The sequence below is a fragment of the Paramisgurnus dabryanus genome, chromosome 15 (genome assembly GCF_030506205.2).
Source record: "Paramisgurnus dabryanus chromosome 15, PD_genome_1.1, whole genome shotgun sequence".
Lineage (NCBI taxonomy): Eukaryota > Metazoa > Chordata > Actinopteri > Cypriniformes > Cobitidae > Paramisgurnus > Paramisgurnus dabryanus.
The window spans coordinates 34,728,579-34,742,301 of NC_133351.1; the positions used below are offsets into that span (position 1 = coordinate 34,728,579).

The 13,723-nt window shown below is 38.8% G+C and overlaps 1 protein-coding gene across 3 annotated transcripts in view; it reads left to right on the forward strand.

Annotated features, from left to right (window-relative positions):
• Window positions 1-13,723, forward strand: part of ppp1r9ala (protein phosphatase 1 regulatory subunit 9A-like A) — a 49,450-nt gene continuing 35,727 nt past the window's right edge. For all 3 annotated transcript variants that reach the window (XM_065293226.1, XM_065293227.1, XM_065293228.1), the window contains exons 1-2: window positions 1-130; window positions 590-2,489. In XM_065293226.1, the coding sequence (XP_065149298.1) occupies window positions 717-2,489 (1,773 nt within the window). In that variant the 5' untranslated portion in view covers window positions 1-130; window positions 590-716. The remainder of the gene's footprint in view (window positions 131-589; window positions 2,490-13,723) is intronic.

Genomic DNA, 13,723 nt, shown 5'->3' on the forward strand with positions numbered 1-13,723 from the left:
ATTCATTCGAGGATTGGACAGCACTAAGCTGCCTGGAGAACCATGGCGGTGAAACAAATGACATGGTTGGATAACTAAATCGCACACAGTACAAGAACCGGCGCTCGCCCACTATGAGATGTTCGTGAAGGTAAGAGAAATAGATGAACTGATTGTAGCAAATGTCGTCTTAACTGTTGTTTGAAACTTTAACTTGATCATTCGTTGAAAGTAATGCTGGCTATTGTTCCACGGCGAGTCCCGACCGGAGCAGCTCTCAGTGGGTTTGGTGGGCAGGTTTAACGATGATCGCGGTACTTCTTGATGATTTGAAGAATATTGGTTAGGTATAGATTTTGAGCTTTAGCATCAACTTTAATCGATTTCCGAGAGCTTTGAATCAATACAGAAGGGTCTGCCTGCTAATGACTGTCGGAAAGTTTTTGATCTGAGTTGAAGTTTCTTTGATGGTCATGCGGATGAATGTCGGTTATATTTGAAATAACAGAAAAACCGAACATTTCACGCGCGGGCGCATTTCGCTCGCGTTTAAACGTTTAAAACTATAATCCTTTCAGTTGAGATGTTTACATTGTTTCTTTCTTCGCAGATGAGCGCGGGGATTCCATGCAATGTGTCATAGGAACTAGGAAGAGCTCATGGCATTGTCCGATTAAGGATAAAGGACCGGACCTAAATATTTACATTGAAAGTGGAGCTTTTGAAAGTCCGCAAAAATGATCAAAGCCGAGAGCAAAGGTGAACGCAACTTGAGGAGCGCCTCTCCGCATAGAAACGCTTACAAGTCTGACTTCCACGCCATTAAGTGCTCCTTTGATGGGACCAAAGCCGACAGCGCGACCAAATCTTATGCTAATGGCTCCAGTGACCCCCGGGAGGATACAAGAGGGCGGCCGTGTGGAAACCGGGTGAACAAAATCAAGAATATCTTCCTGCAGATGGACAGTCAGCAGCAGGAGAGTCCGGAGGCCAAACCGGCTCTGAAAACGGATGTTGTATCTCCCGTGTCCCCCGTGTCTAAGTTTCCAGTTAGCACCAGCAAAACCTGCCTCAGCAGTGCTAACAACCAAGAGCCACAAAACACAGACAGAACTCCTCAGGGAGAGGAAGTCGAGATAGATAAAGCTGCCCTTGCGGAGAAATTTTCAGTGACCAGAAAGCTCTTTGAAAGAGGGATAAAAGAGCAGTCCTCCGCGGAGAGGCCAGTGCCCGGCAGAGTTTCTGTTCGGCTTTCCCAGGGGAAGGTGTCTGAAGAGGGGCGTGGGGGCCGGAGATCCTATGGGTCTTCTGAAAGTAGCAGCAATGACAGTGTTGTAAAAAGCCCAACGTCACCTGTGAGGATTGTCCCAGAAAAAAAGAGGGACGTTGAGGACTCAAAGCAGGTCAGTAAATTATCGCTTAACGCGGGTCCTATTTCCAGGCGTTTGGAGAGCTTTGCCACGGATAGTGACAATGAGGACTCGATACAACCCTCAGTTAAAAGCCCTAAGAAAGTGAGCAGTCCCACTAGGGGATCTCTTACGTCACCTCTACGAGGGGTGTCTCAAAAATCCACCTCTCCTGATACTGATCCCATGCACAAATTTGTGGTCCCAAGCTCTGACAGCTCTTCTGAACCCTTATCACCTAAATCAGACCTAATACAATCTTCAGTGATTGATAGTGCTACAGCCAAACCCACAAGCCCTGTTTCTCTAGTATCGTACAAACCGACCTCCCCGACCGGCAGGGAATCGAGCGAGCCGCTCTCTCCAATCAAACGCTCTCCGCCGACCCAACCTGATAGTCCTCAATCGAGGGACCTTAAGACTTCACCCATAACAAACAGTTTTCAGAAGAGGACCAGGAGCTCAGATGAACCCAAAAATGAGAAAATAACTCGAAGCCCATCTAGGGATGTAGCTCCTGAGCAGTCTCAAATGTGCCTGGACGGCACTAAGGCCGGAGTGGTTCGGGCAGAGCTGGTAGTGGTCCAGAATGAGTCTTCGGAAAGTGAGGAGAACGAAGAAGAGTTTTTGGAGGATGTTTTTATAGAGGTGAAACAACAAAGGGAACCCAAATCTGAGTTACCAAGAGACGATGTAATTGATGCTCCGAAGATCTTGTCATCTCAGAACGGTACAGAGGAAAAACAGAAGGAGAATGAGGTGTGTTTGACCAAAGAGCTGAAGAAAGAGGAACCAAATGAAGAAAATGATGAAGAAGATATTCAGCATGAAGAGAGTAATTCTCATGAAGATGATGATGATGATGATGATAGTGAGCAAGAAGATCCAGATGAATTTGGAAAAACATCACCTGTCTTTTACAGTTTTGAGAATGCTGCATTTTTGGATGATAACGAAGGAGAAACGGTTCAAAACCAAGAGCAGGATGAGGATGATGAGAATGAAGATGTCTATGAGGAATATGATGAAGTTCCTGGTCTGTCTGAGGAAGAGGATCGGTCTACGAGGAGGAAAATTAGATTCTCCACTGAACCTATTCGGGTAAGCAATGTCATGGCTATGCTATTTTCTTTTAGAATTGTTTTCTTATTTTAGGTTGAAATATCAACCAGACTATTTGTGTGAGTTTCTCTTTTGTCTTAAGTCCACTGTTAGTGCTGTGTGATTTTAACATTTTAGGGAGTTGTTTTGCTTTAAACATCTCCACACTACTGCTAAATGACCCATAATGTGTATTTTATTATTAAGTTGTGAATATTAGCTGAACGTTCAGGGTTTCTGAATAGATATATGAATAGAAATGTGTTTTATCATTTATTACATTCATGCTGAATTGTTGGTGTATGAGCAGTAACACACATGACTGGAGCTCTGAAAAGGATAGATTTGGTGCCATTTCAAGCTCTGTTGGTCCTCCGTATGTGAAGCCTGAGGTCACTACAGATTTGAAATGTTGGGCAACAGAACGACTGGTTACAGAACGTTTGTTTGGGTGGTGAAAAGGGGGGGAATATTTTTAGAAATATTGTTGACATTGTTCTTCGTCAAGGGATGAATGACCTGAAATAAGGATGGCAAATAGATTAGAACAGTATGCTGGCATAGTTTGTTTTAATATTGCAGGGCTCCTCAGAACCGAGAGCCTGTGGATATTTTTTGCCTTCAGAAGACGTATTAGGTTAATCTTAGCCTGCCAAGAACATGTCCAGTTCATATTTCACCCCTAAATCAAATTCAAAAAATACAAAAGTATATTTTGAATAAAAAATTGAGGCTTTTCTGTTTTATTTAAAATCTTTGCATTTGAAATCATTTTAAAAGTGGCAATTAGACTCTTAACAGTAAAAGCAGATTTTGCATGAGGATTAGGGGAAAAATGGACTTTGTTGTTATTTTAAATGATTTTCACAGTATTTCTCCTGCTGCACATCATCTACACACACTGAAGTTTTCACATTCTGACCCGTTTAATGACAATCCGCTCTATGGCGAGCTGCCATGTGTCTATGGTGCTTGTCTGCTCTGCTCTTTTGTCTTGTTATTTTTTCAAACATTGAACTTTGAATATCTGTGAATGTACTTTTAAGTTAATAATTTTCATGTAATGCATTCCTCTACCCTGTAATGCGTCCGCACCTTTGCCGACAATGATCAACAGTTTTTTCCATTTCCACCGGGCTGTTGGAAATGAGTAATAAACAAAGCACTGCCATGGTGGCCGCAAGCTGCCAAAATACCAGCAGGCGCCTGTACCGGAGGCATTCCTCCACCTGAGATGTTATGCCTCCGAATGGTACTGTATGCTTATCCTGCAGTCAAAACAGGTGTGCCGCAAGTGAAATGCATAGCGCTTTATATGTGCAATGCAACTTCAATTTTTAACACTTAAGGAAATGTGAGTGGTACTTTTTCCAAGTAAAATTCATTGCCATGGGGCTTTGCCATGGTATGAGGTATGAGGAGTGGATAAAAAATGTGTGCCCCCAAGTCTCTACATTAAGAGTCTATACTTGGATCTGAAAAACCTGAGGTCTGACCTGAGCAGGTTCGCGTCTAAACGTTTCACGTGTGCCTCGGCCACAGGTCGGGCATAATTTAATCGGCATCGGGTCTTGGGCAATTTGAAATGAATGTGTTTTTGCCGAACAGACCAGAGAAAACCCAAACAAACAAAAAAATCGATTGAAATTAAGTCATGTGGTTGAATGTGTTCGAACAGCCACAGGAGACCGTCTTCTCTCCGACTCTTTATCTAATCGGAGGTACTGAACACAATGTTTTACATCTTTTCTGACTACTGGCACAAACACATGGTGTATAGCGTTATTTTTAGCTTTTCATTGATAAAACTAAAGCGGCTGATCTCCGCAATTTCATTTTGCAAACGTGTGAAAAATGCTTGAACTTATTTCATCAATTGCGCTGAAAATCTGAGAAAGCTCAGCTGTAACATATACATGTAAAAAACACTCCATATAAACTAACCATTACTCCTGCTCGCGTTTAAATGAAAAGGTGCAAAGTAGGGGTGTAACGATTAACCATGCAATTGCGCGTTTTCTCAATTAATGAATTTGAATGAATTACGGTGAAATCCAGGCACATCCGAACGCCAGGGGGGCGCTCCCGTGCAGAAACTCCCTTTGTGCCACAGAAGAAGTAGTATTACAAACGCTAATCCAGGAAATGTCTACAGGAATATTTATATCACTGTTCTTCAAATTGTTTCAGGTATTTTCATGATAATAAACATATTTTAAATGATTTTGTTTAACGAGTGTTGCTTTTTTAAATGCACGTTATAAACCACTCAGACTCATAATGATTTTAGATTGATAAGGACTTTCTACTGATCAAATGCCGTAGTACACGCACAAGCTGTGCATAAAACAAAGAATCGCAGCCTTACGATTCAGAATCGATTTCACACAGGCATTTTTAATGGGACACACGGTTCAATCGTTACATCCCTAGTGCAAAGTACTGACAGGAATGTTCATCTGACAGGAAGTTTCGTTTTATCAGGTATGTGCGTGTACCACATTTTTCCACTGGCAGCACAACTAACATGGCAGGGCATCTCTGGGTTCAAGGTCAGATATTTCATAAAGTCTAGTCTAAAAATGGCATAGCATTTTTTGTGCTTTCAAAAAAAAAGGTAAGAAGCAAATCGTGACCTTAGAATCGAAAATTTGGGTCCAGTCGGCTGGATCAGACTCTGGTCTAATTTTCTCGGGTCTTTCATTAAAAAAGATTTATGCATGTTGGGTTTGGGTAAAAAGTGATTCGGGTCATTTCGGGTCGGGTACATTTCTTTGGACCCGAGACGACCTTTACTCTACATGGCTCAGGTCCCTCTTGCTGCATAATTGTAATGGGATGGGACCATTTTTGAATACCCATTTAGTCTGGTCACTAAGAAAAGCAATATCAAACCTCTTCTCAATCATTCACATCACAAACTGCCTGGAAGGAGCTACATGTTGAAGTTGAATACTGCAGGTTAAGGGTTTGTTTTCCTTTGCTTCTCCTCTGTTTGCGCTCTTATTCCTCTGTGATTGTGAAATGAAGGTGTGTAACTGTGTAAACAGGTCCTGTCCTGGCATGAGTAAGGTATTTTTCTTCATTGTGTTGCACTTGAGTCTTAACATGTTCACGGTGTTGGTAACCATCAGTGTTGCTTCATGTCTGTATAGGGTCAGACATTTGTTTAATACGCTACATATGTGGAGCTCCTGAGGTTCTGTTTATGAGCAGACTTTTTTGGTGAATTGTACATAAAAAGTAAAAACTATGAAAAAGTCTTCATCTGATAAGGTTGAGGTGACATTCAAGCAGGAAGCAAAAGCTCCTCTACCATAGGGGTGAATGAGATTATATCTTCTGGTTGTAGTTTATGAGGTATGTGTTGTAACTGGCATACATAGTTCAGTGTAATACAAGATTGTCATTGGACAGGAATGAAATCAGCTGTAGATGATTTGTTTTGATGGGGAAATGTGGTATGTTTCATTTTATGCAAATGAGGCGTGAAGGACAAATGTAAAGTCTCGTTTCAGTATTTTACTCGATGAAACGCACAATGAGGTTTTTCCAGAAAAGTTTTGGTGAATAAAGAAGCTGTTAAAAACTTGGGTTGTGAATAGGACATGAGATCTAAAATCAGTCTGGTAATTAATCTATTTCCCACGCAGCTTGTTTTCAAACACATCAAATTAAACAGGCCATGTATAAAAACAGACATTTCTCCAGCGGTTCACACAGTCCTCTCTAGCCAACATCAACACACAGCAGACGGTCTGGTCAATGATCTCTGGACCACTGTCAAAATTCATCGGTCGATTTTTGGAAATCTTTGTGTTATGATCTGGGATGAGTCTGTTATGGCCTCATTGAAAAATATAGTGATTCCTATTAGCAATAGCATCTGTCTGTTGTCTGTCATATTCAGGAAAGTATATTTGGAGCTTTCCAGTATAGGGGAGAGCGGAGCACAAAGTAATGCTATTTGGCTTTGACATTCAAAAAATATTTAAGTAAGATTAATCAACACACACATCTCTGTTACAAATGAACACTTAAAGTTTGTTTGTGCGACCTACCGTTATCGTACAATGTTCGTACTTCTGTAAATAATTACAACTCACCCCATAGGTGGGGTTCATTGTAACAAACAGGTTTTTTGTAACACCTGCTAAAATATTTATTTAAACACAAATAATTCAATCAAATTTTGTTTTTTGTCTATATACTAAAGGTTGATATTGTTTATATATCTGCCTATAATAGATAGATGTCCATGTCCACACATTCATCCATCTATGATCCTTCATCTAAACATCATTGTATGCATCAATGCATAGAAATAGATTTTTTTTAAATGGCTGCACAATTAGGACAAAAAAACATTATAGTGAGTTATTTCCCCTGATATTATATTAACAGTTATCATTTTGATAAATAGTATTTACATGGTTTTCATTTCATTTATCATCGTATACCTGAGACTTAATTATAACACTGTGTGACAACTAACCATGCTGTGTAAAAATTAGGGGTGTGACAACGAGATCTCGTGCGATGAGATCTCGCGAGATTGAATATGTTTCGCGAGATTAAATGTGTCTCACGAGATTTCTTGTGGAGGTGAAACGCTGGCCGTTTCTCAAATAAAAGACTGCATCCTTCGGAGGTCGCATTTTTAAACTGCATTTATTTAATAGACTTTCTTATTAGAGAATATTAACAATTATAAAGTTTACTAATTATAAAGTTAATTGCAACTTGTTGTAATATGCTCACAACTTGCGAATGTAATGCTGATATAAATAACTGAAATGAACCTTGATGATGTACTGTATGCAGCCTGCATATGCGACCTCCAGAGGATGCAGCTTTCTGTTTGAACCTTTTACAGTGCCTGCATTATATTTGTCTTTTACAGCGTTTGCTTTTTTGTTTGGGTTTCCAATAATGTTCGTTTGTGAACTCGTGTGAAGTCTGAGACGCGTTGTGTTTGTCTGTTGATCAGTGTCAGATGTGAAGTCTCAGCAGATTAAACCCTCACACAGAGTTTACATGATTTAATGTCTGCATGTTCTTGCTCAAAAATGATGGTGGTTGTATCATTTCTATTGTAAAGAAATTGACACATATTAAATATTCAAATGGGTTTAAACATTGTTTGGCTAAAAATAAGCGTTTCTCTCCATCTAAAGTGAAAGTGAAAGTGAAGATAGCGTCCGCGAGACGAGTCCACTATCGCCCCCTGCAGGCATTTGTTATAATACATACATAATGCTTTTTATTCATAGGACACAAATGTAATGTATTTGTTAATGTAATGTAACTTGGTTTTAATACTTTATTTGAACCAATTATTGTTGCATCTTCGTTATTATGTAATTTTAAATGCTACTGCTCACTTGGGTCTATTTTTATTACCCCAAAATAACAAATTACTTCATTATCAGTTAGCAAAATAATTGTTAGGGCCAGTCCTTGATTAGTTAAAACTTCAAAAAATAATGTGATTTCAGTTTCTTATTCATTTATTTTATCATTGAGGATTTCTTAAAAAGTGTAAAAATATCGTCTCGTTCTCGTGAACCCAATCTCGTGTCTCGTCTCGTGGATTAAGTGTCTCGTCACACCCCTAGTAAAAAATTTTTCAATCCCATCTATCAGTTACTATGATTTGATGATATGTTTAGAAATGGTGTTATGGTTTAGGTAACAAGACCGTGATTAAAGTAATATAAGATTGGATTGGGTGACTTACAAACTCAACTCAGAAATGGAAAAAAAACATAAGACGAAGAAATTTACTTTGATGCCTCCAAAACACTCTTTGTTCAATATCTTAACCAAAACGCATGAAAACTTTTCACAAATTCACTGGAGATCTTCTGACAGTAAGAGAAAAAGACCAAAAGCACAGATTGGCCCTGTAGAAATATGGAAAGTAGCCGCGTTAAGGGCCGGGGAATACTTTTTTGTGTCCAGCTTGTGCGCGCGGTCCAGCTTTTGCGCGCATCCGCATAGCTTACAAAGTACGTCTTCGACGCGTACGCAATACAAATGATTTCTTATTTAAATCATTACTCTACCAGACCATCAGGGCAGCACTGATTCGCAACATTTACAGTACATTAAAACATTAAGATAGAAAGTAGCGGATCCACTATTGCAAACAAAGTTTAGAACAAACAACAAGAAAACTATTAACAGGAATCAAACGTTATCGTGACTAAATGCTCCACAGCTTTCTGTTCTTGGAAAAAGTAAAAGAAGAAAAGACGATAGTGTATGTGTGTGCAAATGCTGTCTATTGCCTTTGTATTATTGTTTATAGTGGAGTGTCCTTTCTCAATATTTTCACGTGCATGCGCTGTTGTTGCTGTTGTAAAATGTGGTCTCAAATTTTGGGCTGCGTGTGGACGACCACGGACCCTCCTGATGAAGAAAATGACGTCATGTGGATGCCGTTCATACGCCCCTAATATACTTCCGGCTTTAAAGTTCAGGGCCTGCATTAGTTTGTGCCCCGGTCACCCCTACTGATTAATAAAGTTTATAATCTGGGCTGAAAACATGGTAACATAGTAATCTGGGGCCGGATTCACAAAACATTCTTAAGAAGAAAAATCTTCTTAACTGCCATTTTTATCTTAAATTCAAGCTTAAGAAAAAAGTTAAGAATATTTTGTATTCTCAAAAAAGCTTCTTAAGAAAGTTCTTATTTTTTTCCTTAAGTATGTTCTTAAGAAAAAACTTAAGAAGAATTCCAATTCTCGAAAAATAAACTGTCTTAAATAACATCTTAAAGTTAGGATAACCTTACAGTAGTCTTAAATCTCAAAATGTAAGATGTTTTATAAGTTAATGTGATTGTTTTAAATGTGACATGTTGTATTTTGTAGTCTGAAATGGCAATTTTATCAGTTTACTTCACATAGATTAGTTTAAAGAGGAATTCAACACTCATATAATGAAGTTTAATAGCTTACTCAGTAATATGTCATACAACACAAATAAGTATTAGTGATAATATTAGCAAACATGTAACTTCCTCCGTAATAGCCTATTCATTATGAAATTACTTAACAGCTTAAAGTCGCTCTAAGCGGGAGGCGGACCGGTAATCGCTCCGTCATGTGAGTCGAGGGCTCCGAAACTGCGGGCACGCTTGACCCTCCGCGTCCGTCTCTTGACGCGTGAGCGCGGGTCGCGGGAGACGAAAGCATTGAGCACGGAGAGTGAAGCACGCACACTCAGAGCGCTCGGCCCGCATGACGGACCGATTGGGACATTATGGATTTATATTTACGCACCGCACCGCCTTAATACTAGCTGACCTCTGTTACAACAGCGAATAACATCCTGTGGTAGTCTTAATGCATCACTCGTTTGTATCGCGTTAATGATCGCAAGGTAGCCTAGTCAAAAGATTAATGGATAAATTTATTGTTACCTCATTAGCAGGGTATAATTCATTTAAAGCTTGTCATTTTATTCTTAAGACACACATTTAAGATATTCTTAAGAAAAAAATTGAGAACTTCTTAAGAAATGTTTGAGAATTGCACTTAGGAACATTCTTACGCACTTCTTATAATTTATCTTAAGAACTTTCTTATTTTTTGTCTTAAGAATGTTTTCGTGAATCCGGCCCCTGTTTCTTTCTGTGTTTTTTTGTGTAATGTATTCATATTTTGTCAGTGTAATTCAAGGCTCTCAGTCTCAGACAGAATACCCACAGGCTGTTTATACACCGTCTGAGCTTTCTCAATATTGCATACTGACTCACAAAATTTACCTAATTTCCAGGAGTTTGGGTGTGCAAGGTTTTTATCAGTAGTCTGGGCAACAAAGCTGATTAAATTCCCAGGCAGCTACTATGAGTGCTTGCAAAAAATGTGAAGAAATCTGTGAGGTTTATTACATGGATGCTTTAATATATATAAGAGACATTGAGCAGAATATAACAAAGCAATATTTTGGAGCACACCTGTCTTTTAACAGCTATGCCATACATGTCTCATAAGTAAGATATTTTGTATAGGCAGCCGGTTGTTATTGCATAATAAACCCAAGGTAATCAGAAACCAGACGTGAAGCACCTAATGCATGGTTACTTGAGTAAATATATATGATATATTATATCTATTAGCTCATATGTAAGAAATGCAAACCTTCCGTGAGGAAAGAAACATTTCCTGTTGGCTTTAAGCCAAGGCGTTCAAACAAGATGAACATGCAATTTGGTTTAATCATTTATAAGTATAATCTCATATGTTATATAAGTAGGCATATTTATAAATAAATTATTTACTGAGCTTGTTATCAGTTTCAGGCAGTTGTTATCTGGGAAGAACAAACCATAGAATGCTGCCCTGACCAATCAGAATCAAGCATTTCAGAACAGTGTGTTATAATGATTAAATAGTACTATACGTGGAACTATATAAAATGTGAATTGTAGCTTATGACTTTATGGCTTTATTTACACTGCAAGTCTTAATGCATGATCCGATCTTTTGAGCATATTTGTGTTTACAGTAAACTCCCACAAATGTATATGGTAGTTGCTGTGAGTGCCACAATTTGTGCTTGAGGTTTAGATCAACTTAAAGGCCCCATGAAAGAAAACTTTTTCTTTTAGTATAAATGCATTAGGCTAAAGAATATACGGTATATAAATTGGTATGTTCCAGAACACTGTCAAAATTTGCATACAGAAGATATAGACATTCAAAACTTTAATTCACAGTTTTGCCTGTGCACTAAAAATCTAGAATTTTATGATCATTCTACATTTCAGCTTGTCATCAAATGTCCTGTCCAATCAAATGCTCTCTAGACGCTACAGCATCCTGCCCCCTACATTGGGAACCTCCAAATGATTCAGACAGTAGCTGGGTATCTCGCTTGAGGTGGTTTTTGAAAAAGAGTAAATGTGAATAATTGGAGAAAAAATTTATACTGATGTAGTGAACATTAAACCTACATGATTGACCTTCTAGCTGTTTCCGCTGACATTGTCTTTACCATATATGGGGATCGACATTGTGGTAATGCCCTTGCTGCTAGTGCCTGCATTAAAAAGTGTGCATTTCTTCTTTTGTGCACATCATTTAGTTTACTGTTGGTTACTAATACCATCGTTATTTGCTCAAACAACTTAAAAGAAATGCACCTTATTCCTGTTTTTGTGTGTGTGTGTGTGTGTGTTTTTGCGAATTTTGAAAGATTTGCTTCACGTTAGTGTAATGCGAGCCACTACAAAGCTTAAGCGTACCGCACCCTGGTACGGAGCGATCACACTTGCCAAACGAATCTTACTTTGGGGTCAAACGTGTTCAGGTACGGCAGACGTAATATGAGTATACTACTTTTTTGTGTGCTGAACAGTTACCTAGATGTCAAGGGGAATCGGATATATATGTGTTTATGCAGAAGTCGGATGTCCACATATCGAAATTGTATTTGGAATTAGCTCAGATCAAATGTGGAAGAAATTGAGGCTTGTTAAGTTTTTAGTGTTGCACATGTGCAGCAATATCTGATACAAAGATGTGAGTAAAAAATCTGATTTTTTCGTGGCAGTGTAAACACAAACTATGTGTTTCTTCCATTTAAATGGGCATTTTTAGCTATAGTGTGGAGTATATTAAAAACAAACCACAAGTTTCAAAGAGGAAGAGATGGACTGGTATATTACAAGCCACTAGAGCGAGTCTCACAGTAACCGGAGACAGTAATCCTGTAGAGGAAGAGAGAGACACTTTGTTCTGTAGACAGACTTGAATAACTCTCTTGATCAATGTTTAAGCCACTGATGTTATTAGAAGTAAGTAAGAGCAATAATAACACAAGTTAACTTTTTACAGCAAAGAAAGTAAAAGGAATGATTACGGCCTTACTGTTTCTGTCTGACTCTGAGCTGAGCAGGTTGTTTGCTTGATGTGTATGACTTTAGTGTGTTGTTGGTTGTCAGGGCATTGATATGCGGTTGCTTGGACCTTTTGAGTGTTTCTAGTGCATTGCTGTGTGGTTTCTTTTGCATTGCTCAATGGTTGCTGGGGTTTTCTGAGAGGTTGTCTGGTGGTTGTTAAAGGTGCAGTAGAACGTAAAACTGTATTTATCTAAACATAGATGAATAATATGAGCTCTGTGCATGACCTATTGTGAGCCTCAAACATGATTGTTTCCTTCTTCTTATGTCAACCTTGTCCATGCAAAAAACACCAATCTCAACATAACACAGACTGGGACGTTACAGTGGAGATGTACGCCCGAACATTAAATTACACATTCAATTAATTCGGTTGTGACTAAGTTAACGCTATATGCTAGTAAATGGTATATGCTAGTTTTTAGGCTGAAATTTTACTATTGATGTTACAGTTACGTTTTGCAGGTTCATATTGAAAAAAACCACGCAAACTTGCCACTCAGAAACATCCATTAACAATCTTAGAAGAATTGATTATTCCTCAAATTCTGTATCTTCATCTAATACGGACTCAAACATAAGATCTGTTTACACGCACACAGAGCTACTGAAGGAGCTGCTCTGTAAAACAGCCAATCAGAGCAGAGCTCAACATTATTATTCATGACCCTTTCTAGGACTGGACAATAGTTCAATATCAATATAATTTGGGGTTTATTTTTTTAATAACGGTGATATGGCTTCTGAACACATTTCCGGTATTTCTATAAACATTACAGCGTCCCATGGCCGTTTGCATGTCACGTCTAAAAATGTGTCAAACGCCGGTCAATGCGTTTCTTCCTTCAGAGCGCTTGGCGTCTTTGGCAGCTAAGCAACCATGAGCCGCGCATTCCGGAAAACGTAACGCCTGATCGGATTTAAATAGCTCATCTGTGCCTCGCGTCAAATCATATTATTGTTATTATGCGATCAATGAATCTGGTGTTCGCCCAAAGAAGAACTGTCACCCAGAATACGAGAAGGAGGTACGGGGTTAGTTCGCCTCAAGTCACAGCTTTTAATGGTGACACCATATAGGGAGGGAGAACGAGAGATGTGATGCAACACAAACTGAACTATGGATGAGAAAAATCAGGTTCACGTGTTAAAAAAGGGGAAAGAAACGTGCAATAGATAAAAGTATGTAGGCAGCTATTGGTCTCCTATTGGTATATGATGTAGTATGGTCGTATCTAATATACATTATGATTAAATAGCCTACTACCATTCAAAAGTTTTAGGGTCACTTTCACTTAGGCTATTAAATAATATTTTT